This window comes from Spea bombifrons, chromosome 12 (genome assembly GCF_027358695.1).
Source record: "Spea bombifrons isolate aSpeBom1 chromosome 12, aSpeBom1.2.pri, whole genome shotgun sequence".
NCBI lineage: Eukaryota > Metazoa > Chordata > Amphibia > Anura > Pelobatidae > Spea > Spea bombifrons.
This window is the reverse complement of record NC_071098.1, coordinates 27,233,041-27,260,646: the sequence shown is the minus strand read 5'-3', so window position 1 is coordinate 27,260,646 and position 27,606 is coordinate 27,233,041. Positions and strand designations below refer to the sequence as shown.

The following is a 27,606-nucleotide window of genomic DNA, read 5'->3' as shown; positions in this document are numbered from 1 at the left end:
GATAGCAGAAGACTGTCAATATTTCAATAAATTAAGCAAAAGTGCGAGAGCAAACTAAACCTTTTCGGATTTATTAAGAGCATTTTTTTGATCCAAAAGTCTTATCATTATAGAAGCCCATGAAGTATTCCTAATAGTCGGATCTTGTCTTTGGTTACTATGTTGATAAGTTGAGATACAAGAAAAAATGTACCCATTTCTAAAAATGTTATTTTCTGCCCCCAAACATGTTTCTAAAGTCCCGACATATATAATACTTTCGGACGGTTTTTGCATCATGGTTTTGCTGAGAGTTAGCGCGGAAACAGGCGAAAAAGTAGTATCTCCTGCAGAAGTGATTTTCGATATTTTGCTCAGCTCTACCCCACTTTTCAAAGTTTCCGCTATATTTCCTCCTTATAAATAACTCGATATCGGAAAACCCATTTTCCCTCCTAGATTGTGAAGACCTACCCACAATTCGAATGTTGATTGTCGCACAGTCCTCCATATTTTCGATCTTAACAGAGAGTTCGTATTTTCCCGAGTGACTGCGTTCTGAAGACCTTATGAATAGGATGGTGTCACAATCAGAAGTTCTGATACTGACTTGTTTGGGGTCCAAAGGCTTCCCTTCCTTTGTCCATGTGACAATTGGTCTTGGTTTTCCCTGTAAGGTTTTATAGTTAAACGCCACATTGCCAACTCCATAGATTTAACACATACATGCATCGATTTCCATTTCAGATCTTCTCTAATGATGAAAACAATGTAGACATGCTAGTCATGCTTTGTGGTGGAGGTCTTAAGTACTATCCAGAAGAATAGACTGAGAGCCAAATACTATTAAATTACAGAATAAATTACAATAAATACAACCAATAATATACAATAAATGACAGAATAATATTCTAGCTTATTGCTGTCCAACAAGGTTGGAAAGGAACTCGATTTGTCCATTTTTCAGGAAGACCTCTCGGAGTATAGAGAAAGTGAGTGCTCTATTACCCATTATTAAAGTAAAATAGCCTTTATGATATTAAGACACCCGGCTTTTTGTACGGCTCCATAGTTGTAAAAAAACCCATCAGCTTTACCTGAATGCATAATTATTTATTAGCATCTGCCCCCACAGACCTATTTCCCAGTGGAACATGGCCCTTATGGATTCTAGGTCTGTTCCAGATTAATGTGATATAGTGTCTTTTACAAATACATATTTTGTTTCCCATCCCATTTCTGCGGACATTTCCATCATACCTGAAACGGGATGACTAGATTGACCTGCTCCCCTACTTTTCTAATGAAGGTCTGTCTTAGCTGCCGAGGTAAGCGAATCTTGGGCTGCTCTGAAAAGCGAAGGATAGTGAAAGCAGTGTATTGGTTAAGAATACAGTGCATAAGAGAAAATGATTGGATATGGTATCATTCATATACATGGTTAACTTGAATCACACACGTAAAAATATTTTTAATCTCGACATATATGGTTAAATTAACGGTTAAGGCCTTCGCTTGACAGATAATGTTCAGAAAACGAATCTAGAGTACTGCTACAAACATGAAAATCCGGTGACTTACCCACAATCTCCCGGATAGTCACAGGCTGAGCCAAAATGGCTGGTTCACTCTTTCCGGCAATATTTACAGCTCGTACTCGGAATGAGATCTTCTCTCCGGTGGGAAGACCTTTCACAGTGTAGCCACATCTTTCCACCAAATCTTTATTGGCTTCAGTCCATTCATCAGCTGGTGAAGTGCATACAAAGTTAACAACGGCAATGATGCCTCTCTCTTGGGGCCCCTGTACTCAAGAATGATATGTTCCCTTGCACTTTTCAAATACTTATATGTAAAAAGGCAAGAGATGGCAAGAGTGTCTACACTGGTCACAGCCGCATTCCGTCTTTGGGTCTCTTTTAAAAAGTAACAATAAATTGGGGACAATTGGCCCTATGGGCAGGTCCAAGTTCATCTAGCTTGGACTGGACCCAACACACAGAGGCAGGAGTGCATTGGGATCACAAAATACAACATTATATGACCATGTACTAATAGCACAGTCGCTCTCATAGTGTGCAAGCAGCTATAACGAACAGATGTGAGGAGTGATGTGTGTTGGAGTCCGCGTGTGTAGGTTTGTGTGTGTATGTGAGAATATGTTAGAGAAAGTGTGTGTGTGACAGAGGGAGCCACTGAGCTTAACCTGTCCCCCCAGGCCAGAAGGTACCAGTTTTCCCCTATACTTACACCCTTCTTTGCAGTACTCAATGAGGTACCCATCGATTCCACCAGCTCCAATGCGATCTGGAGGCCTCCATTTCAGGGTACAGGTAGTGTCTGTTACGTCCTCCACGATCAAGTGCAAAGGCTCACTAGTAGGTGCTGAAAAGGCAATACATCGTCAATGTATCTTCCTGCTCATCATGTAAATGCTGCATTTCACATTGCTCATATTGGTGGTGGAGTGTATTTACCGATCATGAACTATGCAGCCAAAATACACAAACACAAAATATATTTCCTAGAGAGCTCTGGCCAAGAATTATAATCTTGGCCGCATTTCTCAAAGTGCAACGTTTTCGACATGCAGATGAATGGAATATTAAGGTACAATATGTATCCATCTTACTAATCCCTTACTAATAAACTTCAAGGGAAGAATTGTTTTCTATGTTTTGTTAAGACCCCAAGATGTTTGCCTGGTTCTGTTAGGTCCATCTATGCAAAAATGCTACATATTCAGCAATCTCAAAAATACATTGTTCACAGTAAACACTGGAACCCGTCAGTTTACTTACCAATGGGCATGAATGGTTTTGAGGTATTAGCTTGTTGGGAAATTCCAATGGCATTGACAGCAAAGACTCGTATTTCATACATTACACCCTCAATCATCTTTGTGGATTGGTATGCAGTTTCTGTGAAGACTTCAAAGTTCATCTTCATCCATCTCTGGCTGCCCTTCTTTTTCCTTTCAATGAGATACCCTGAAAAGAAATAATATGCAACAAGTTAAAATAAATTGATTGTAACACATTTGGATGCCAAGCTGTGACTTGGATCTACTGCACTTGTCATGTAGTGGATCATGGTCTGTAAACATCCAGCCTGAGGGCAATTCAAGCCAGGTGGCCTTACACATAGGTATGCATAACAACCCATAAAGAAGGCACTGCATCAATATGAATATAACACTGATTTTAATGTAGAATTAATATTATTATTTATTGTTTTATATAGCGCCATCAGATTCCTCAGCACGGTACAAAGGGTAAACAAGACATAACAATTAGTATATAACATAACATAAACAACGGGCGAGGAGGGTCCTGCTCAAATGAGATTTACTTGTATGATTCTATGGCTCCTCAACCTACCTGTTACTGCCTCTCCGCCATTGTATAGTGGAGGATCCCAAACTACATCAGCCCAGTCCTCACCGACACTTGTGATACGAACATTCTCTGGAGGATCAGGAACATCTTAAATTGGAGAAAAGCAAAATATTTGAAATCAAGTTTAAATACTCATTCAACCTAAACAATTCATTACAATATATATATATATATGCGTGACCCGGACACTCTGGGTTAAACCTGGACCTATTACCTGTAAGTATATCAGGAAACATCCCAGGAAACCTCCGTGAACCGCACATGCGTGGCCTACAACAAGAGGACAGTGGGGCTATTTTGCTTACCTACAACTTTGATGACCAGCGTGGCCTTGTCTTCTCCGGCTGGATTGGTTACAATAATATTGTAACTTCCTTCATCCGCCCTTATTGCTCCTTCAATAATAAAGCTGCTTAGATCATTTTTCACCTCAACTCGGACACGTCCTTCGATATCGGTGAACTCCTATTGTGAAAGAACAACACAAGGACTCAAAAGTAGAAGGTAGTGTTTGTTTTGGTGGTTGTATCACCACAAAATAATGTGTTATTACTTATAATTGTTTGTTGGCAAAAGAAATCAATAAAAATGCTTGGTAAAGAAAGGAAATAATGTCACCAAAAGAGAATATTATGGCACATGCGATTGGAATAAGACTTCCCAAGACTAATGACAATTGATTAACATAAAAGGCTAAAGGGTGGAATTTATATCACACTAACAGGCCATAAGCTCAAATACTGGGGTATAGACAGAGAAGACATTGTCTTGATGGACAGGGTTTTGGTAGATATGTTGCCCCAACAGTTTGCTACAACCTCATTGACCAGCATGTCCACCTCCATGTAAGGGGGGACTTTCAGTGCAAATTTATCATGAGTTGAACTAGTCCCAAAGAACTGGATCTTTTGGTACCCTGAACCCATCGCTCAATACCCTAAGAAAAAACTCAGGTTTGGACATTTCTCAAGCCAACTTGACCAATGGTGGTCTCTTATAATGAATAAATCAATCTTCTCTGGGACCCATAAGCCCATATCCAGTTTCCTTGTACTTATAGCGTATAATCCGGTGCTTAGCAGAAACAGGGAAATGACAATAAAATTCTTACCGTGGTTCCCTTAAACCAGGTCACAGTTGGTGCAGGTTCTCCAGTGATTGGAACATCTAAACGTAATTTGTTTCCGGCCACAACAACAATTGTGTTGACATGTTCTTTGCCGCTGCAATCAAGGTGGATCTTGGGTGGTTCTAAGGGAGCACAGACCAAGGCTCAGCATCGCCGTTTTTTTTCAATTTGATATTTTGTATAACGTTATGGAAAACAGACATATTCAAATAGTGAAATTTCTAACATCCTAATTGAGGGGGGTAAAGGTTTGTGGGTTACTTCCTATCAATGTAGCTTCTTTTAGATTGGACAAGATTGGTGATGGACATGAACTTCGAGGATCTAATAACTTATGTAACAATATGAATTCCATAAAATGCAGTATTAATTTAACCATCATTACTGAAATTAGGCGATGATATCTTACCTTGACGTGGTACGTAGTCAACTTTGATCTCTGAAAAAAGAAAGAAGACATTTAATTAGTTGGCTATTCTGCTGTTTTTGAAGGGTGTGTGGGGGGGATATTATAATTTAATTATAGACCACCAGAAGGTTCCATAACACTATAATAGTGAGAAATTCTCATTTAGAGTAACTGTTTCTCCTTTTACTAACTCTCCCACGTCTTTCTGGTAGACTTGTATATGTATCAGTGATATGAGCTGTTTATATTACTCATGAAACTCTGTGTCTGACAGAGCTATACTCATCTAGGTTGGGACTTCTAAATGATTCTAAAGGATTCTTTAGAGATACTCCTCTTGTCTAATGGAGCCTTCTCCTCTTCATCTAATTATCGGTCTTCTTTAATGGGACTACCTGTTTCTCTGCTAGCTAGATACTTCTGCAGGAATTCTCGTTCCCTCTTCAAGCTCTTACTATTAGACATTCAGTTGGCCAAGTACCATATATCTATGAGTCTGGTCCAGTTGATGTAAATAATTACAAATGTAGAGTATACATTTTCGGTTGCTAAGCTAACTCACCAAGGAAGTTGAGTTTGGCAGAAAGAGTTAGAGCATATCCATCAGGCACAAATGTGTAATCGGCCTCATCTTCTGGACGAACATCATCAATCACCAGCTTGTGAATCCTGTAGTGGTAAAATATAACTTATAACGTCCACGAGTTTCCCATTCCATTACTCGTTTGTCTTAAAGCTAGAACTGTACACTAGAACTATGTAGATTCTTAAACATGTCTGTGTTGCTCTTAGCCATTGAAACTGATTAATGACATAAAAAGACAAATACTTGTCTCTACCAATCTACAATCCTTGTAGTAGAGCTAAATATGTGCTTATGTGACACACTAAAAATTCCAGTGCTAGTTTATGAAATAAGACTTTCAAAAAAATCAACATCATTCATTCACTTTTTTGTGTTTGAATTCCTCTTACCTTCCCTTGTGGGTCATCGTAATACGTTTGCTTGGTCTGATTTCTACTCCGTTCTTCAACCACTTGCCTGTTACTTTATCATCAGACACTTCACACTTAAAGACAGCCTGTTCAGCTGCCTTCACTGTTAGATCGGCGATACCCTGCAACACCTCCAGCTGCTTTTCTGTAGCAATCAAGGAGAGGGCAAAAGTATTGTTGAAAATTCATGAAGAATAAGCCGTTTAATTTTTAGGGAGAGTCTCTGGGTTTTTAAGCCAGACTATGGTATATGTTTGTTAAATATAAGAATTCCAGAGATGTTATCAACATTCCGCTATGTGGTGCCCACACCTATTACTTGCTCTCAGAATGAATGAGCCGATCCTCAAGGTCCTGAGGAACTACCCCCAAATGTTTTTGGATGAGGAATGTTGGATTGTTCCTTAAAAGAAATGTTGCGTATGACAAGAAAGCCGCCATGTATAAACATACCTTCTACTACAAGGTCAGCCTCGCACTTTCCACCATTAGTCATCACTTGATAACGCCCAGAATCTTCAATTGAGGATTCGTTGATGACCAAAACGTGTTTTTTCCCATCCTTCTTAAAACGATATTTAAATGTCTCCTCCCGAGTCAACTCAACGCCATCTTTCATCCTGGTCGATAAAAAAAAGACATTGAATTAAACTTGACACTGAAAGTCTAAAATAATACGCTGTGTTGCCTAAAGGAAGATGCACGCGTGGGGAACCTACCATAAGACTTGGGCTCCCTCTTCAGTAACCTCCACTTCCAGTTCTACCTTCTCACCGACAAATACCTGCTGATCCTCCAGGGGTTTGGAAATTAAAACAGGAGGCTCTGAAGAGAAAGGATGTATTAAAAAATGCTGGACCTGTTGGATCATTGGGTCCCCACTATAATTAAGGACATCTAAGATACACAGACACCACTTCATCAGAGCAGTAGGCTCCATATCATTTGCACCATGTTAAGCACATCTGATAATGAACGGTATCCTCATGTTCTCCACCAGTATTCTTTCTAGGTCTACTAATGGTGGGTGAGATACATCATGATGATTAGAGGACATACAGTAGCTAACTAAAAATTAGGTCAGTTCAGACCAGAGCTTTAGGTTCTCTCCTTACCCATCACCTACACCCTGATCCACATCTGAGATAACAAAAAACACAGTGGTTGAAGTTCTGATCATCTTCAGCCAGTTTGGCTTATGGAAGTCTAAAAGCCTTCTTTTCAATTCCTTTACGTTCAAGCAAAATAAACTCATATACATCATTCCTTGCTTCAATAGCTATAATTTGCTAATGACACATTAAAGAAAATAAAAAATATATACTATCAAAAAACATATGATATACTGTAACACACTAATCGAAACAAGGGATGGGCCAAGAAGGAGGGAGCTACGGCTCGTTGGTTCTTCCGACTAGGATACGATGTAGCCTTTCCTGGTTCCAGGCAGTGTATCCACCAGAAAAAGTTGCTTTTACCTATATCTAAACAGTAGGCTGCTTTGCGCTGAGCAGAGAATCTATAACAAGTATTGGGGCAACGATACTGATGGGCCATTTGGCTTGTCCCCAAAATGTATAGTTCAAAGTACCTTTGACAAAGAGTTCAGTGTTAGACCTTTCATCTCCAATTACACACTCGTAGGTTGCATCATCTGCCAAGGTGCATTTGTTGATTGTTAGTATCCTTCTCAAACCCACGTTTTCAAATACGTACCTGTGGGGGGGGAAAAACCCATAAAGAAACTGAATGAAGACTTTACAAGCATTCTGGGTATGAATTTGTCCTTATTAAGGAACAGAAAACCCCTCAGACTAAAGGTGAAACCATCCGAATTTTCAGGTTGTGTAAGGAAGGTGGACTTCAGTGGCCACAGGTCGACTAGTAATATGGATGGGTCTCAATTAGCCACTTACTTGGCACTTGGACGAATTTCTTGCCCATTTTTCAGCCACTTTACAGGTATGTCAGGATTAATCAACTCCACTTGCATCTTAATCTTATTTCCTTTGTCCACGGAGTAGCAAGGTTCTAATTTCTTTGTAAATGCTGGGGAAAAAACATAGATATAGAACATTTGTTGATGCATCTGCTTGGGTGTAACTGTCTCCATTCTACTGACTTTCAAACATTTCAACTGCTATTTTAAAGAAATGGCAAAGTTTCAATAGAAATCCTAAAATTCTATCCCAAGATGAACCAAGAGAGGAATTAATCTACACCGTCCATTTGTTAGATCCATGCCTGCCAAGAATTCCAATATGTCTTTCTTAATTCCTAAACATGTTCTTTAGTTCTCAAAGACAGGTAAAGTCCAGACCTAACTAAGAGGAAAACTAATTGTGCCCAAAGTCCAATAAAGCCGTTTGGTTAGATATAGATGTTATCATTTGTTAAATATATGTTTACTCTGTACGTACATTCACTTTTTTTGATCTCCACTTTGACTTTCTTTAGTCGTTTTAGCATGCCTCGGAGGTCGGTGACACCATACTGAAAGGCAATTCTTTCATACTCGCTAGGTTTTGCTTTCTTCAATATCTCCCATACATCTGGGGGGATGCCTTCTATACCCTCCTCTTCTTTTTTCTTCTCTTCAGTGGCGACTCTAGAAACAATATATAGGGGGGCACACAAGATACCACAGTCAAACTGGGGGGCATTAATAATTTCCACCATTAAATCATACCACTGAAAAAACATATATATATATCTTTTGCCAAAAGTAATGTGCTATGGAATGATACTTTTGTTATTGGACTAACATAATACTTGATCATTCAACATGGGAAGCCTGAAGCCACAATTTAGTACATAACACAATACCTTAACTTTTCCACTAAATGATTTCAGGGCCTTGAACGTTTTGTCCCCTGAAGTCACTACAACTTCAGGAAGGCATTTTATCTCTGGATAAGTATAAATTAAATAATTCCTATTGTAAGTTAAGTTAAGTGCCAGGAAACAGATGACCAAACACACACACACCAACACAGGCTCTGCCACACTAACACCCGAACACACACACAGGACAGGCTCTGCCACACCAACACCTATACACACACACCCCAGGACAGGCTCTGCTAAACCAGAAACACACAAACAGCAGGACACAATCTACGTCACAGACATCTACATCAGGATGGATTTTTCACACTGCATTGTCGTTTATACCCCCTTAGTGTTTTTGCCCCTTGTGTATTGATGCCCCAGCCAGCACCCTTTTGGTATAGATTAATGTGGTGCCCCCACACCCTTGCTTTGCAGGTACAGATCAATTGGAATTCACATAAAAACACGGCATTAAAGGTATACTAAAACCCCCTCAATTACAGGCATAGATCACAGGTTGCACACCCCAGCCCTGGCATCCACACTGCCCATATAGAACCTGACCAGCACCCAGATAATACACATAAGATTTGCCATCTTTTTCCCCAAATAGCCCAGCACAAGTCCACTTTGTCCCCAAACAGCCTGCCTGTGCCATCTTTGTCCCCAAGGCTCAAACATCCTGCTAGTGCCATCTTTGCCCTTCCACAATTATACATCTATGATACATAAAAACACATTAACTCATTCTCTCCCTTATTCAGACAATAGCGCCGCATATGACGTCATATTCCGGCGCTCAGCATGAAACGCGAGCACCGCGAAGGAGGTAGGGGCCTCGTGGAGGAGACTGAGGGGGGCCGAGCGGTTGCTAGGCGCCCCTCTCTCTCCCCCGAGTCAAAAAAAAAAAAAAAGTGTTTGAGGCTGCCGGGACTTAAAGTCCCATTGCGGAACTGTCTTGTTTGGCAATCTGTTGGGTGGTTCCAAATTCGGCGGGGGGGGGACAGGGGGGAACAGGGGGGAACACTGCTTCTCTTCCACTCTTTGGTACAAACAAAAGTCGAGGTTACCTTTATATAGAAACCCAGCAGTGCCCTAGAAAAATAGACCCTTGCACTGAGCTTCTATCATTTGCATCCAGATAAATGGGCAGGTACAGAGATTCCAACACCATCTTCAACACTGTCCCATAAAGGTGCTATGTAAAAGCCTCCTTTCCCAGGATGCTAATGTAACAGGTGGCGGTAACGAGTTACTTTGCAAGTACTCAACAAGCCTTATATCCCAAGTGGTCTGGTCCCGGTACATTCTCATCTCTTCTTCTCCCAACTGGAACCTTTACCAGGAGTTATATGGATACGAGGACCATGGTAAAGGGACAAGTGAAGGGTGGGCTGTAATTATTCCAACAAAAGCCCTTCATAGCTTAGATGTCTATGGGGCCCATAAAATAAATACCAGTGCACGTTGTGGTTATCGAAACATGCTGTAATGGTTTTTGATGGTGGATACATGTATTAAAAATTTACAGCAACTAAGTTCATGCAATAGGTTTCCAGATTTCCCTTTTCTGACATATTTATATCTTACCTTTTTTTGAGCAAGGCGCTAAAATCAAGCTCTCCTGCAAGATCATCCTTTTTACCTTCACCTCTAAAAGGAGATAGATGAAAATATGATTACTATTATTATTATCATCATTATTATCATCATCATCATTATTATTATTATTATCATCATCACACCTAGGATAGGCTACTCTATGTGAAGGGGTGGGGTCTAGCTATGTATTAGGTTGGGGCTTGCTGCATGTAGAGGCATGACTAGCCCTGGACAACCTTTTGTGGGAGGGGTGTGGGTGGTAAATGGGAGTGGTCAAATACTGATTCCTTTCCCGGAGAAAGATGGAAACGGCCCAGAGAATTGAGGAAACATGGCTTTACCCAGAGACTCAAGGTCAAACGCACAAAGTATCCAGACATAATTTCTTGATGTATGACTAAACACTAGGCGCCTAGTTGCACTTCCGAATGCACAAAAAACAAAAAAGGTTATTTGAATCCTTACGTCCTTTTGAAAGCTTGTAAGATGTTTCCTTCATCTCTTGCAGCTGAAGGGGGAAAAGATAAAATAAGATAATTTTCAATATTCTCCATCCCATATTCACCAAGTGAAGATTTTAGCAATTTGGGGTGGAGACCAATGTCATATCTATCTTTGGCGTTGCCCTAAGCCTAACCCAGGGCAGAGCCACCAGCTGTCCCCTTACAGCTGAGGCCATGTGGTTCCGAGCAGAAGTGAACCCTGAGGGCTGCTGGTCCTCCATTTTAACCGGCTAAACAGTGGTGCTACAGAGAGCCTCATCACCCTAGATCAGGCAATTAGCTCCCCGTTTTGCAGTAGAGGCACTGTTGCCCCCTGGACCTGCTGCCCTAGACCTTGTTGGCCTAGGCCAGAATCCACCATTGGTGGGCACATTTTGTGAGTTTCAGGCGAGGACATGTTAAATTTATTTTAACTTGCATGCCAAATTTTTAAGCTGTTTAAAATGTTGTTTTGCGAGTATTAACATACAAGGACATGTTGACATGTTGAAAAAGTATGTTTTGAGGAAGACTAATAGCAAACATTGTGTGTGTTGTATCTCCAATGTGCCTTGGCATGCTTTATTATTAGGCTACCTGGCTATAAATGCCCCCAAGGCTGAATGTTGCCTGAATGTTCCCTGGTTATTTCCCCTTTCTTGGTCAATGACCGGTAAACGTTTCAATATATATACCTTCCACATCAATGCTGAAGGAGCAGCTGTCACATTTTTCCTTGGAAATGACTTCACATCTATAGTTACCAGCATCGGCTAGCACAGCCTTAATGATCTTCAGTTCAAAATTATATATCTGTAAACAAATGGAATTTTTAATAAAAAAGAAAAACACAACATTCGAAATGCTTCTTTAAAACAAAATGTATCAGAATTACATTATATGTACTATTTCCTTCAGAGCTTCGAAATAAGACATGAAAAATGGGGACTATATTGTCCCTTTAACTAAGAGTAATTGTTGCTTGTGACGTGAAAAGCAAGCAATGTGACAACACAGTGGAAAGAGCAAGCAGGATTTTTTATTATAAAAAAAAAAATAGATATTTAAGCTTATTTATTTGCAGATTTTGCTTCACCTTGTTTTCCTTGTCAATAATTTCTTTGAACTGGTATCGAGTCCCACTCTTGCTCCCAAGTTCTAGCCATTTTCCTTTAAACCATTTAACGGCAGGTTTTACAGAAAGTTGACTGGCATCTACGGACGCGCAGAGGAAAACGTCCCTTCCTGGAACGAACGTTTAAAAATATATATTAATTGTAAGAAGTCATGTTGGGTGTTACTATTTTTCATTGATTTTCATCTTGTTTTAGCACTTTGAGCATGAGTTATAGTGAAAAAAAAACTATGTTAGGAAATGCGTTGTAAATGACCATCGTAACATTTGTTAAGTTACTACTCAGCGTAGCTGTCGTTCCGCATTTATGACATCATATGCCTAATAGTGTGACCAGGCTCCCGCTCATGAGGCAGAGGGGCTACCACCCAAGTGGACCTGCCACCCTAGGACTGGGCTAAGTGAGTTTAGGCCAGAATATGCCAGGGCCACCAGGCATCCAAGGCAACGGCCTGATGCACTTGAATCATGGGGCACTAGGCAGTGGTATATATATATAGACAGGTGTAAAGTAAGGACAGACCCGGGCAGCTGGGAGCAAATCTATGTGCCTATTTGTTGTCCCCTGATGCCCCTCTTCTTGGAGCTCAGGATGTTTGTTGGGTTTGAGGGTATCACAGCGTTCTAAAACCCAACAGCCTCTGCTGGTTGGAATTAGGGCTGGGAATTGATGAAATATGGCTTTAATAAGTGGTAATGAATCGAGAGTGGTTGAAATCACCAGTCCTACAATAAAGACAAATTAGGTGCCATCATGTGGTTCTTTCCTATGTTGGCAGGTCAGTTATTGCAGAAGAAAGGAGTAGGACAGTTAATGCAGAAGAAAGGAGTCAGAAGACATAGTCTACGGTGATAATAACTCTATGGTCAGCTCTGTTTGAGATAAAGTAGAAGGTGGGCTACAGGCCAGACCAGCAACTAAACTCACAATTTGTTCAAATCACAACTTGTACAGAGGCATTGCTACCGATCAATCTGTTTCATGTATGACGCTTACCGGTTTCCACAGAAACACTTTCGGGTCTCTTAATAAATAATCCATGTAACTCAGGAGTTCTGTCTTCTGGTTTTGTATCTACCGTGACAACAAAAAATGAGGTCGATTAGCTCATTAAAAATAGGATATTAATGCAAAAAATGCTTTGTTTACCAAAAGCTAATAATACATTTAATTTATTTATTTACCACTCCTGTCTAACTTTCTCTACTATGGACTATTTGAAAACAGAAAATACATTTTTTTAGGGTATTTTAAAATTATACTCTTTTCAGTTTCACATTTCTTCAAAACTAGATTACGTTACGCAGACAAATCAGGTAAATTTTCTTAATCCAAGTATCACTAAAATACTGCCAAAAAAAAAAAACACATAAAAAAGTCTAAATGTGGGAAAACTGTTATTCCAGAAGATAGTGGGAAGAAGGTGGTGTTTGAATGTCTTTGTTGTACATTGTTTGATGACATCATACAATCAATATGTTTGCATCAGGTTTCATTCATAGCAATGTCCAAACTCATTGGAGATCCACACTTGTGTCCTCAGCATATAAGCGGTACATCTTCTGTTGTATTTGTCTTGCAATTCAAGAGTGAATATTAAAGGATTCGAAAATGCATCAAACACCCTTGGAAGGTCTACAATCAGAATCTAGTTAGGAGATGAAGGTTCCATCTTGACCGATTTTGCTTATCGTCTAACATGGTACAATTCTACAACTCTGCCGACGTCCTTTGGTCATCAGGATCAGTTCTTATATTAGTGAACGTGGCCGACGGATACCTTTGAGTTCTTCTGTTCACTAAATACCCATTGAGAGAAACAAATCTCAGACCAGTTCCTGTATGTCGTATCTGAACTTGGGTTCTTGTGCAATAACCAAAATCAGCATTTTGTTGATCGAGTAGAAAAAAATGTTCTGTTTCTTCTTGGCTTCCTCCGGTAAATAGTTTTTTAGTGGGAATGTTGAAATTCAGCTTGATCTGAGTGTCGCTCAATGTTCCTTGATGTCCTCAGCTCATGGTGATGAAGTAGAGGAATACTTAGCATACCAGATGATTTATCATCGTCCTCTACGTGTTAACTTACCGTCAGGTGGCAATTCCCCATCACTGGTGTCTAGAAATCAAAAAATGAAAATGGAAATACATAAATTAATACAAGAAAACAAGTTCTATGTATTGTAACTACAGCTTGGCGTTCTTTCTCTTTTTTTATGTTACATCATGTAGAGCAAGTTTTCAAAGGGGAATCGTAAATAACGTAGCTGCACCAGACGGACGAAACCGCTGAATTTCAGCCACGATGATGCTTTCTTTCACTGTTCTCCACAAAGACATCAGAAACCATTCATACCCCATTGCAAAATGGCTCTTCAACTCCTCCCAAGCCGTCCAACGTTTGGACTTCCGACGACATGGATGATGGTGACTTGACAAAATACCGCGTGCAAGCATGCATAAGGAGACGGACTCCGGTGGCAAGGACACCAAAGGATGGCACGGAACAAAACAGAGAAACAAATACATGCCAACACAGATACACACAAGTGCAGATCCATTTAAGCACATAGAACATTTATCGAGAAGATGGTTGGTGTACCAAGACTCAACAAAAATGGATGTTGATTAAAAACCAAATATAGATGTGGAAAAAGTATGGTATGATATATATATATATGGTTTCAGGTTCTACTTCAACACAACATTCGGTCAAACATAAGCATGTGGCGTGTAGTGTTACTCTATAGTATTAACCTCATCTGTATATCTTGGAACAATGATGATGAAAAGTGTGTGAGTAAGACTGGAGTAAAGTCCAGCGGTAAAGGTGTCAAGTTCCATCAGCTTCTCAATGATAATTTGGAAGTTCTGTCGATTTTCATGTAAGTCTTCGCAACTTCAAAACTATAGAATAATGAAGGAACTTAACACCTTTACCACTGGATATCACTCTTACTCCATGGATCAGATCCATATTATAGTTGTGTATAAAGCTCGGTATTCCTTTCTGAGCAGGAACACATAGCGGATTCTTGTCTTATTTATCACACTAAACAAAAAATATGTCGCTGGTAGAATTCTTGTCCATTAAAGGACAATTAACACATATATTGTTTGGAAGCAGGGGAGAATATGTTTTCGCTGGTTGTGGGTTTTAACTATATGTAAAAATGTATATTGGGAGGACCAAGACATTGGAGGACACACACAACATTTTACGTTGACAAAAACTGAAAATAGACGTACAAAAAAACACAGAAATACAAAAGACAATGACCTTCTTCACACTTTTATAACTTCTCACATTCGACACAACGTTCGTTACGGCCTACTATAACGGATGATTCAACAAGGTTTCCCGGGTACCTACTGAAATGTGCTTTCAACGATGTTACTGGGCTTCTTGTATTGCTTCTGTTCTGTTGTCCTCATGGAACGATAGAACGCCACTAGGCTTTATAACACGACTTTACTCAGTTAGTAGAGTCTTGAACCCCTATTTCATGAACGTTTATGAATGACGACCTTCGCAACCAAAATATGGACAATTCCATGGTGGTGACGGACTAAAAGTTTGCTCTTCGGGTTCAATATAACTTTGTGCGTTCTCTAAAATGTCTTTCATCCAGTTGACGCCGAGTGACTACAGAATAACATACACAGGTGATCACATGTTGAAACATTGATTCCCATGTTGTATGTTTCTCGTGTTGACCCTTCTAAAAGGGTCAAATGTTATATATATTTAATTGAGCCTTACAACCTCGGAAGTGTTGTTAAAAGTAGATGTAAAACTAATCCCCAACCTATGCTGTGATCATAAGTGTCTTACGGCTTATAAGAAGTAAATTATAAATTCTCAGGTTTGGACATTCACACTTTCACACACGTTCAGCTCCAAAGACAACTCGTTCTGCCTATCCAAATTGTCCATAATCAACAATATAACGGAAAAACATATAACATAAGATACAAACCAAGGAGCTGCTTTTCCATATCATTCCCAACACACAAGACAAACTGGAACACAAAACACATTGCGACACAAGACGTACATGTAAAGTGCTACACTGCGCAAACACAATTAACACAAATACAAAAAAACAATTTGCGAAACAACCAGGAGTTTATTGCATGACATGTTTTACAAGGGCATACAAGAGAATATCGGAACGTACAACATAGGTTTTACCAACTCGTTTCTCCTACGATACGTTTACCACCGGTGGCATGCGGTATAACGTTGTTAAATGCCACAAGAACTGAAGTTTTGACGGGAAGTCCAGAAGAAAATGTTATCATTGTATAAAGATGTTACCTGTCGGCGGTTCCTGCGGTGCTTCAGGCTTCGGTTCCGGTTTAGCAGCTGACTTTGGAGCTGGTTTCGCGAGACCCTTTTTAACTGCTAGAGAAAGAATAAAGACTTAAATATTCTACGTTTCCTTAAGTGTTTTCTACAGAGAAAGGAAAGCACCAGTCTATAAAACAAAACTTATATCAATAAATCATCCTCTCTCATAGACGTTATATATTTCTGCTCTGTTTTACTTTATTAACCTTTTGTTTGTCATCTTTACAGCGGCAGTAAAGTGTGACTGTAATCCAATCAATTGTTCTGAAACGCCTGTTAGCGCAAGTGGTCATGTCTAATGTAGAGACATTATTTAACATCTGTGAATGCTTTATAGCTCTGTTATCTTAGTCCAATCTACAAGACAAACACCCTGACTCATTATCATACTGCCAGTGTTAAACAATAGAATGGCTCAGTCTTAATCACTCAGCTAGACACTCTGGCCAATGAGTCTGTGGAGGAACGGACTTCATTAGCATTGCCATAAAGCAACAGGTCAGTGTGGTGTTTGAGCAGGGAAAGTCACCCAGAATATCACATGACTGACAACAATGTCGGCCTCCAGGTCTGCAGATAAAGGAGGTTTATTGGAGCAAAATGAAACAAAACCTCATGTTTTTAATGCTAAACGACATCACTCCATACATCACTTCATCTGTAAGGACTGGATGTAGATGGAACAAAGCAAACTCCAGGCATAAATGAAGCTCTCCGTTGACTTAACATTGAACTTGGCAATAACGGGTTTAATAGAGCATTCAAATATCAAGAACAGATCCATGTTTTAAGAAAAAGATTTAGGGGGTCCCTTCCCATCCACAATCTGGGATTTCCTTTGGTACAAGTTACATAAGTAACATCATATACTATAAGCTTATATTACATTACTATATTATTATATATTATATTATTATTATTATTATTATTATTATTGTTATTATTATTACTATATTATTATATATTACATGATATTACTTTATTATTATTATTATTACTATATTATTATTATTATATATTACATTATATTACATTATTATTATTATTACTACTATATTATTATTATTATATATTAAATTATATTACTATTATATTACTATTATTGTTATATTGTTACATTAATATAATAACAAAGTGATACGTTTTAAGAGAATGCTGCAGCACTGGCAACATGGGGGGAACGAGGCTAGCAAGGGGAGCAAGAGGCTGCTCTTATTTGGTTTGGGGCTAGCATTATTATAAAAGATCTTAATGGTAAGATATGTATTTTTGCAGATGATACAAAGGTCTACAACAAGGTAGACGTTCCTGGTAGAAGATGCCAAATAGCAAGGGATTTAAGTAAAATAGAGGAATGACTTTCAGCTGCAGTTTAATGTTGATAAATGTAAAATAACGCACTTGGGACATAAAAATCTCAAGGCAGAATTCAGCACTTTTCTGAAGAGAGGGACTTAGGAGTAATGAATGTTCCCGATGAAGTAACACTACCCCAGAGCGGGGCATCTATTAGCCATTTAAGCTTCACTGCTCAATTTTTTATAGTTAAAAAAAATAAATGAGATGGCTGAGCCCCCACACACACCCATCTGGTATCGAATCACAGACACATGCACATAAAAGAGACCATGTGCATAAAGTCTCTTAATATAACTCGGCCAATCTAACATAACGCTGAGCCATCAGATGCAGAGATGTATTAACTACGCTCACTTCTCTGAAGGCACCCACTCTTTCCTTCACACCCCGTCCACAGTGTTTAAATAAGCCCTGGCATGCACGGACAACACTCGGGTTCCCGAAGCACCGCATACAGTACGGATCAGATACATTTTCTTGCATGTCCTTTTGGTCCCAGCCCATGGCTTCCTTTTGGCGGCGTTATCCAAGACTAGAGTCAGCTGTTGGTGTAAGCGTGTGTCTGTGTACGCTTGCTGGATGCAGACATACATTTCTTAACTTAGGCTGTATCATGCTACACATGCTTATCATTACTAAACAGGTTCAAATTAAAAGGGAGAGTTAAGTTTAGAAGGACGATCTGTCTGTCTATCATCTATCATACCTGAAGACGCTCGGTCTTCAACATTTAGTCTCAAGTTTTTACCAGAATCTCAAGATTTTACAGTAAAATATCATACAGTCTGGGGTGGACTCCTTATTCTACTCTGATTTCCCATTGATGCTTGTCCCAATAGACATATAGAAACATATACATTTATGGCAGATCAGACCCGTCTGGTCTAGTCTGCCTGTTTTTCCTGCTGTAAAGACTCAAACCTTAATCAGTTGTTGGTCTCGTCTTAGATTCGGGAGCCGTATCCCCAAAATAAGGAAGTAGCTGTTTTTGTATAGCTTGCAAGCAACCAATGGAACCTACTTGGTTAATCCTGCCAGTATCTTAAGCAGTCTCAAAGATTAAGCCACGCATGAGTAAATACACAGTGATCATCCAATCAGCTATGGTTTCTGACATTTAGTGGTTCATTTGATGCTTTAAAGGGATCTATTCATCAACGGATGGACTGACAAGAGAGGTTCCTGGAAAGTTTTATGACATCACTATATATTAAGAAGGTCCAACCTCTGAGCTTCTACCACAGGAAGATCTTGACCTGGCCCTGTATGATGTATAGTTAAATCTATGAGATTTTTTTAGTCTCCTCGCCCATTAAATTATGCATTATACAGGGGCAGCTCAGACACCAGGGGTAAGCACCAACATTGCTCATGGTGGACAATTTAATGATGTTCTGTGGACCTTCATAAACCCTGCCACAGACACTGGCTTAATTGTACGGATGTTTTGCCTATCCCTGTCAGACATTCTTGTTGGAGAAACCTGTCCATGTTGGCCCTTCATAATGAATAGGGAAGTGAGGAAGCCACAACAGAGAGATAGAGAGATAGACAGACAGTATGTCCCCTCGATGTATGTCAGTTTATATCTTGCAAGCAATGACAGGTTCTAACGGTGTAAATATGAGCCGTCGGATAACTCTTATGCTGTCGTTCAAAGTTATAAGAGGGAGTCTCATGTGACGATCTGTAAATTTAAAGCTGACCTATCAATATACTAATTAAAGACCCCATACCTGAAAGAATCCCCCCCCTCCTCTCCCAATATGACTGATTGGCCCCAGGCTGACCTTTTTGGGCCCCTTCTCAGATTGCAAGCTTCTTGGGGTCTCTCCTAATTGGGAGTGAAAGATCGGAGCAACAGACTGTTTAATAAACACGCAACGAGGATATAATTAGCTGTTTGCCTTGGCGTAAGAAAATTGCACGATTCAGCAAATAAAAGAACAGATGCACTAGAGATCCGTGAAATGAAATTCCACCGAACGAGATAATTACTTTCTTTGCTTAAACCAAAACGGCGGAATTTCATGAGGCCTATAATTATTTGGTTAGTTTCCAGACAGGCGGCAACACACGGCTATTTCTCTTGGTGAGGAGCAGACGGCTTCCTTGTCATTTGGTTTTGATAATAGAGATACGTTGAAAACAGAACACGAGGGGGCCGGAATCATTCCTCCAAGAAGCCTCCAAGAAAGCAGCCCAAAAACACCGGGCAGATCCAGTGCTCTCCGAGACATATAAAGGATCCAGTCATGAAATGGAGTTCTTATTACTCTAGAGACCCTGGTGGCCATATGTATAACCCTTCAGGCTTCCACCTTCTAGTTTTAATTCAAACCTTCCAGTCCTGGAATTCCTCTTTCTATGAAAGATTATTATCGCTTCTTGGTCTTGATTTAATCCCTTGACACGCTTGAAGGTTTCTATCATGTCTCCCGTTTCCTTTCGATCTTCTAGGACGTACGTAATAAGGTTTCTAAGTCTTTCCTGCTGGAGAACCCCAGCCATGGCCAACGCATTTCACAGTTACGCGAGTCCTTATAGTTTAAATACGTTTCTTGAGTCCGAGCCATAAGTGCTTTACAGGGGAGGGCCGGCAACAGGTAAGGGAGGCAACGGCCCCCGATGAGCTTCACTGATGGACCTGCTCTGTCCCACCTAATCAGCTGACTAAATGCAGCATTTAAAACACCAATCCTAGTACGGTGGAATATCCAAACCATTCCCAAAAATCATTATTTAATCACGTAAACATTTTATTAATTTATATAGTTTTTTTTAGGGAATCCCTAATTGTCACGTGACACCAAAGGAGGCATTGATAGGTGGTTGACTGCCTATGTGGGACAACATGTCTAATCTGTTTATATGTATTTATAATTATTACTTGCTTCGTAAAAAAAAAAAAAAACATCTAACTGATCACGAAACACCAATAATCCAAATGTTTTTGACATTTCGCCCCTAATTATCGCAGCCTCTTGACTCTATCTATACGATAATGGCATGTGCTAACTGTAAATGTTATATGGCCAAGGGGATCGGGTGACGCAGTGTTTGGAAATCTGTCATCACGCAGAACGGATCAAGGTTTTAAAAGAAACATATATCGCACATTCTAAACGTGGCCGAGCGGTGACACACATCTTAATTAAGGACAGTGCTTTAATTGGGGTACGTCGGTGACCCGTGATACGATTATTTTTAATATAAAAGAAAAAGAATTAAGATAAAATGGGCCATATTCCCCTAAAAAAATAAAATACATTATTTCTACATTTGATTATGCAGTGTTTTATTGGTTGCTTTGGAGCCAACTACACATTGGCCCAGAATGGACACCATCAGGGGGCTACAAGCAGTACCTGTGTATGGGGTCCAGGCAAGTATGGGTGCCCGGGTCCCATTATCTGTCATGCGTCCCCTCTTTGCCACTCACAGCCTGATATGTCAGCTGTGTCTGGGCCATCGCAGGCTTTGGCACTCAGATTGCCCATTTCTGGGCATTGGGGCCCACTGGCCCCTATCCGGAGATTTGGGCCTGGTGGCACCTTATTGGGCTTCATTGCAAGCTTCAGGTCATGGTGGCCCCATTGTGGCCATTGGGCAGTGAGAGGAGCATGGGCAGGGAGTAAGGGGCTGCATGATGTGGGGCGGTGGTAGGAGCATGGGTGGTAGATGGGGTAGGGGGTCCTGTCTTTAGTTATTATGGGGCCCCCGCGATTTCTAATGGCTGCCTGATACAGTCCAATACCTTCGAAGGATTGTGTTGCATATATATGTGAGCAGCCATCGGGGGGGCACTTGGCTTTACTTGCCCCTATGCTTAAAGGTACCAGCTCTCCCCTACAAGTCATAATAAAAATATTTTCCTTGGACACATCTGGAAGACCCTCTGTCTGCTTAACCGCTATCCGCTTCACCAGCTTTAAAACAAGTTAAAAGCCGCGTCCGCACCTCAGTGAATCCTCATAGTCATTAGACACGAGGCTGTTTAATGGTGTGTAGCTTGTCCATTCACACATACGCATACAGCGGCACAGATGTTCCTTATCTCTGCATCGGGTGAAGAAAGATGGACTTTTAAAGGAGATATTAGGGCTGTATAACAAATTGAACCTTAATGTCTGTGCTGATAGAAGGAAGCATACTCAAGTATGCTCCATGTGTCGTAAGACTCCCTATGAAATCAAATGGGGGAAACAGCAGCCAAAGTTATCAATGCCAGCTGGATGCTGAAGCTTGACTTCAATGGGAGTGCGACAAGGCATCCGCAAGAGCGCACACTCACACTCGCATGCGATAAAATACATCGGAGCCCATGCAAAATGGACCTCAATATGCATTCAACATGAAGTTAGGAGTGGAGCGTCCTAATGTATCCCGTTCCCCTGTAAACATTGTTGGCATGTAGGAACTTCCCGTGATAAGTGCTATTCGATATGTTATGACATGAACAGCTATATCAGTATATCGCAGCTGTTCAGTATGTAATGATTTCCAAGACATGGATATGTTACTGTATGCAGTACTGGACTGAAACAGTAGATATATCACCTGTGCAGATACATTAAATCACGTTAAATATTATTCGCTATATACATTAAGCTTTTTTTATTCACGATACATATAGAAAATATAAATTAATATATATTCTGGAAGAGATACAGCATGTTTCCCCTATTTAATTAGTTTATAATGTGGTTGTTATTGGTAGGACTTACTACATGGATACGGGAGATAATCAAGATGCTTTTGTTAATATTTTTAATAATCTGCCATGTTTTAACCATTTTATTTAGTTGTTTTATGATAAATTTTATTTACACAGTCTAATGTTTTTCATTAATTTGATATTGATATTCTGATCATAACTGATGGTTCAATTATAGGGAAATAATATTAATTATAATAATAATAATAATAATAATTGATTTATATAGCACCGCCATATTCTCATACTCAAAAGCTTAGGAGGACCCTACTCAAACAAGCTTAGAACCCAATAGACTTAATTGTATGAAAGTGGAGAAAGATCCCAGTTTTCTGGGAGCTCATGGAGAGCTGGGATTCAGAAAAGTAATGCATAGCGCAGGGGTGTCCAACCTGCGGCCCTCCAGCTGCTGCAGGACTACATCTCCCATATTCCTGAGCCAGTCCCTTAGCTGAAAGAGCATTATGGGAGATGTTGTCCTGCAGCAGCTGGAGGGCCCCAGGTTGGACACCCCCGGCATAGCGCCTTATGAAGCCTAGCGGTACATCTCAGTGGCTTCACTAAACCAAGTTACTTGGCAATGAGACAGAGACACAGATTTACTTAAGTTTCATAAAACACATGCAAAGTGAATTGATTATAAAGCTTGTCTCAAGAAAACTTTCTTTAACTCAACAACATGAAACAAAAGAGCATTTTTGAAGACTAAAGATGGCGGCGATTAGCAGACTCAACTTGGAATCATTTCAGGTAAGAACTTCGAGAAGTCAATACCTTAAGTAGACAGACCAAGATAGATACTCATCAATATAGTATAAACCATGAAGGAACGTCATCTGTAGGACCTAAAGAACATCCAACAGACAACTATGGAAAGGACAGGTTATTTCAAAAATGGGATTTTTTCAGTCCAAGGAGTTAAAATCCAGCAAATCATGGTCCTTGTCTATTGGTTTGCAGCCATCTTTTCTTTTATTGTGCGGAAAGACAATCTTAATGCTTTATGTCCCCCAGTTCGAATATAATTGTGTTCTACCGCTCTAAGTGTATCATTGCATGTGCCCCCTACTATTATTATATTTACGGAAACAGATACCATGTTACATGATGACTGACGGCACCCCTGCCCAAACAGTCCATTGGCATGGGGATCCCGTCAAGCATAGAACAGACAAAACAATCTTGGAACATGAACTGAAGAAGTATAATAAGAAGTATAATAAGAGGAGATGTTCAGTGTCACACCAACTGGCCATATCCAGGTATTTATGTACATTATATGTATATATTCCATTTGTCATTAAGATCTAAATTTATATTCTAAAATTATTTTGTCTACGCCATCCTTGATGGGTTGTCATCTGACATATGTTGTGACCTCGTTAACCAGACAAAAACAGATTAAAGAACTTGACAGGTACGGAGAAAGACTACCCCGAGATAATGAGGTCGAAACAGGAAACGCGATAGGGAATTGATTTCTAAAATGTACGTTGGAAATACGATAGGGGGATAATAAGATAGATTAAAAATAGATCAAGGAATATTATAATTGCTTTGGCCACCGTAAATTATAAATGGCCTTCGGGGTAAAACAGAAAAATCATCTAGGTTTAAAGTTGATAAAGGCTGGGGTTACTATGAAGATCATTTTAATAACCAAATAAAGGGACAGTATAATGTCTCTAACAGCCTGCTTATGAGAGTGGTTTATGAGCTCCCCTTCTCCTCCGTAGTCAGATGATATATCACATGTATATGACAAAGAACAGGGGTGTCCAACCTGCGGCCCTCCAGTTGCTGCAGGACTACATCTCCCAAACCCCTCAGCCAGCCCCTTAGCATTATGGGAGATGTAGTCCTGCAGCAGCTGGAGGGCCGCAGGTTGGACACCCCAGAAATAGAAGGAGACGTGCTTGGCCAAATAATCATAGGGGGAACTCTTAGAAACCTATGTCTGCTTTCAATTTCTCCTCCATTATTTCCCAGTAGAGAAGAAGTGTTAATCCAATCTAGTGTGCCATGCTTAAGGACCCAATCTCCAACTGTGACCTCTTTTGCTAGGCTTTTTCTCCTTCACCAACGGATGTACCTCTTTCCCACCTCTTCTACCCCTCTTTCCTTTCTACCTTGGATCATCTCCATGCCTGGGAAGTCTCTGGGTTTGACACAGAGTCTTCTTGTGACGCCTTGTTATCCCGGGTCTCCACCTGAGTTTCTTTCTTTCTCCAGGCAGGGAACTAGTGTGTCGCCATTCATATTCCCCAACCCATGTTCTGCCCACTGTCCTCTGATACCCTTTCTTAGGTCTGACCCTCTAAAACCCCTGTGTGTTCAAGTACAAGCTAGCCTTCTTACCAAGGAGTCAATATTAAGAGATCCACTACAATACAGTAAAGTTTCTGGAATGCTAGATGACGTTCTTGGGTCCCCCATAACAAGGATAATTATCATGTCTAGGACTCCTATGAAATATTATACAAGGCAACACATTATGTTTACCATGGCAATGCCCATTATTATTGAAATATATATCAAAAGAATTTGTTTCTGTAAGCCCAGGTGCAGATCTATGGAATATGATGGCACTATATAAGTCAATAAATAATATTTGGTACCATAACATTGCGAGTACAACACAAAGGACGGGAGCTTGGCCCTTCAAATACTGTTTGGGGGGAGACTAGAACACAGCCACAATTCTAGAAAGGAGATGTAAGGATAGAGAAATCATCAACTCAATTCTGGGTAGCAGAAGGACCCCAGTCATAGTTTATAACTCTACGTTGGCACGATGTATAGGTGACTACTAATATATTTATGGCTGTTGGACTTTAGGCAAACGCTTGCAACATCATACTATAAATCAAGTGAAAGGCTCTGGGAGGTCAGAGAAAGAAAGATGAAAGAAATTTTAGAATACTTTGTTATGCTACAGCTTGGAAAACGCTTCGGGAAAAATGACGCGTCCGATCAAGCTACCAAAGCCGGCCTCAACTTATCAGGCAGTTTAGGTTTCCTCTGCTTAACACCTGTCACTCATAGCGCATTGCATATGTAGACATGAATGCACCGTGAACGGCTTCTTAATCTCCTCCAGGACTGGATATGGCTATTTAAATTCTGGAAATCTAGCCCCTTTTATAATGTGCCTTATGTGGGGGAAAAAAGCAATTTTTGAAACTTGGTCTGGCCAAGAGACGTCATTCCTCCTCCTGCCCAAAAATCCCATCATAATTTATTAAAAGGCTCCAGTTATCAATATTTTCAGATAATAAAATTAGGAGGAGAGGTTTCTAGGGGTTTTCTTATCCCTCTTTTTTAAGTGATTTTGCCGATTAGGCTATTTACTCCACATTCTTCAGATGGAGATGGACTTTGGAAGCATCTGAGATGCCACCAAGAATGGAGAAACATAATCAACATTTACTATAGGTCAACAATAAATGATCTAGTGCAAAAAAATGTTATTTTGTTATCTGCCAAACTTTCAGCTGAGCTTCTATGAAAAGTATTCCCCCAAGAATTTTTACTAAGATATCAAAAAAAATATTACAGGAGAGAACAGCTATAAAAAATGGTGAAGTAGCGGCACATCTTTGCAAAAAAAGTAGATTCATTGAAAAAAAAAACATTACATGCCTATAACAAAAAAAAATCAACGTTTCCACCCTATTGCATCTTCATCAGGACATGCAGGTCACCTATGCTTGTAAATTTTCACCCTGCTAAAGATCCAATAGGGTCAGAATGTTTTGTCATTGGTTTTAATGGCATATGACATTCTAATTACTTAATAGATGTATTTTTTGTGCACCTGGCTCCTTTTTTTTAATGATATTTACTAAAATGGACTTTAGTTTGGTCATCTTTCAGAAGCTGGAGTCCGTACTGTCCCTCAGCATCTCTGACCCAGTTGAGTTTATTAAAATGTCACCGTGAGCTCCTGCTGCAGCTGACCTGACGTATATAGTTCGTATAAAGTTCGCTGACAACCTAATATCAAGTGGAGCTCCGGATCTATGTTTCCAGAAAAAGAACATTCTCAACGCTTCTACTACACGCTTCTACTACACGCTTCTACTACACAAAAACACCTTTCATCACGTAACATATGTATATTTATCATGCATGTTAAAAAAGATTCATGTGTTAATTGATTGCATGTTACAGAAATCAATAATCTTCTAATAATATATATATTAGCAACATTGATATGGAAGCTAAAAAAACAGCTGTTTTCTATTATATTTAAATTTTAAAGATTTATTTGATATTCAATATTCGATAATAAAGGCTTATTCGATACAGGTTTTTTTTTTTCAGAAATAAAAATAAATTACCGTATTTCATAAGAGAAAAGATTTAATTAGCGTATATTTCTAGCATTATTTCCTTAGTCCATGCAAATATGCGTATACACCCAGCATTCCATTATAAATCCGATACGCTACATGTAATATTTAATCACGTAACCTTTATCCGCCAGGATTCACATCTTAATGCTTCGAATTGACAGAGAAGACGTTAGATTATCTGCCTGTATCTGTGGCTCTGTGTCCATCTGGTTTGCCAGAAGTGACTCAAATGGTACACGAGGAAGCGTCATTTATTAAAAGTGATTTATAAAAATCGTGACCTTAATGTAGCATTTGAAAGCTTTTTAGCATCTTTGGATGGTAAAATCTTCTAACATGATAATTATGATCTTGAAACAAAATCCCCCCCCAGCTATAATCCATATAGACTGTATAGAAGAAAAGCTATCATACCCGGTTTTGCTGGTTCAGGCATGTTTGTCTGTCACCCTCCTGGGGTTCAGGAACAAAGTCCTTCTTGAGGGGTCTTCTTGTCGCTTTAAAGAGCATCTCTCCTCTCTTGGGAGACGTTGATAAATGTCACCTGACCCCTGGAGCGTGTTGCCAAATTCCTAAGTCGTTCCATAAACTTCCCTAAACCTCTAGTTCAGGGAGGGGGGGGGAGGCATCACGGCTTAGCCTTAATAGTATCAGACAGCAAGGAGCGATAGGGTCTGATTTTGTGCATGAAAAGTCTATAAGAGACCCTCAAAACTTAGAGGAATACATTGGACGAAAGAGCCGGCTCGTCCTGTGTGTACAGTAACCAAGAGAGTGAAAACGAGACGGGGGATAGAATCCACAGCTGAGCTTGACTCCTATTGTGATGGGTATATAAGATATCCACAAGAAAATATT

At 39.8% G+C, this 27,606-nt stretch overlaps 1 protein-coding gene across 2 annotated transcripts in view; it reads right to left on the bottom strand.

Annotated features, from left to right (window-relative positions):
* MYBPC2 (myosin binding protein C2) overlaps positions 1-27,257 on the bottom strand; it is a 35,276-nt gene extending 8,019 nt beyond the window's left edge. Inside the window, exons 1-24 of one of the 2 annotated variants that reach the window (XM_053451589.1) lie at positions 27,163-27,257; positions 16,282-16,368; positions 14,050-14,079; positions 12,960-13,037; positions 11,924-12,072; positions 11,523-11,640; positions 10,811-10,853; positions 10,334-10,396; positions 8,332-8,519; positions 7,828-7,960; positions 7,503-7,627; positions 6,631-6,736; positions 6,365-6,531; positions 5,891-6,056; positions 5,478-5,584; positions 4,916-4,945; positions 4,489-4,628; positions 3,683-3,842; positions 3,360-3,464; positions 2,781-2,969; positions 2,230-2,364; positions 1,561-1,728; positions 1,240-1,328; positions 454-649 (exon numbers count right to left, since the gene is read on the bottom strand). In XM_053451589.1, coding sequence (XP_053307564.1) covers positions 454-649; positions 1,240-1,328; positions 1,561-1,728; positions 2,230-2,364; positions 2,781-2,969; positions 3,360-3,464; positions 3,683-3,842; positions 4,489-4,628; positions 4,916-4,945; positions 5,478-5,584; positions 5,891-6,056; positions 6,365-6,531; positions 6,631-6,736; positions 7,503-7,627; positions 7,828-7,960; positions 8,332-8,519; positions 10,334-10,396; positions 10,811-10,853; positions 11,523-11,640; positions 11,924-12,072; positions 12,960-13,037; positions 14,050-14,079; positions 16,282-16,368; positions 27,163-27,184 — 2,794 coding nt within the window. In that variant the 5' untranslated portion in view covers positions 27,185-27,257. The remainder of the gene's footprint in view (positions 1-453; positions 650-1,239; positions 1,329-1,560; positions 1,729-2,229; positions 2,365-2,780; positions 2,970-3,359; positions 3,465-3,682; positions 3,843-4,488; positions 4,629-4,915; positions 4,946-5,477; positions 5,585-5,890; positions 6,057-6,364; positions 6,532-6,630; positions 6,737-7,502; positions 7,628-7,827; positions 7,961-8,331; positions 8,520-10,333; positions 10,397-10,810; positions 10,854-11,522; positions 11,641-11,923; positions 12,073-12,959; positions 13,038-14,049; positions 14,080-16,281; positions 16,369-27,162) is intronic. The other variant, XM_053451590.1, reaches the window with a different exon arrangement.
* Positions 27,258-27,606: the final 349 nt, after the last annotated feature.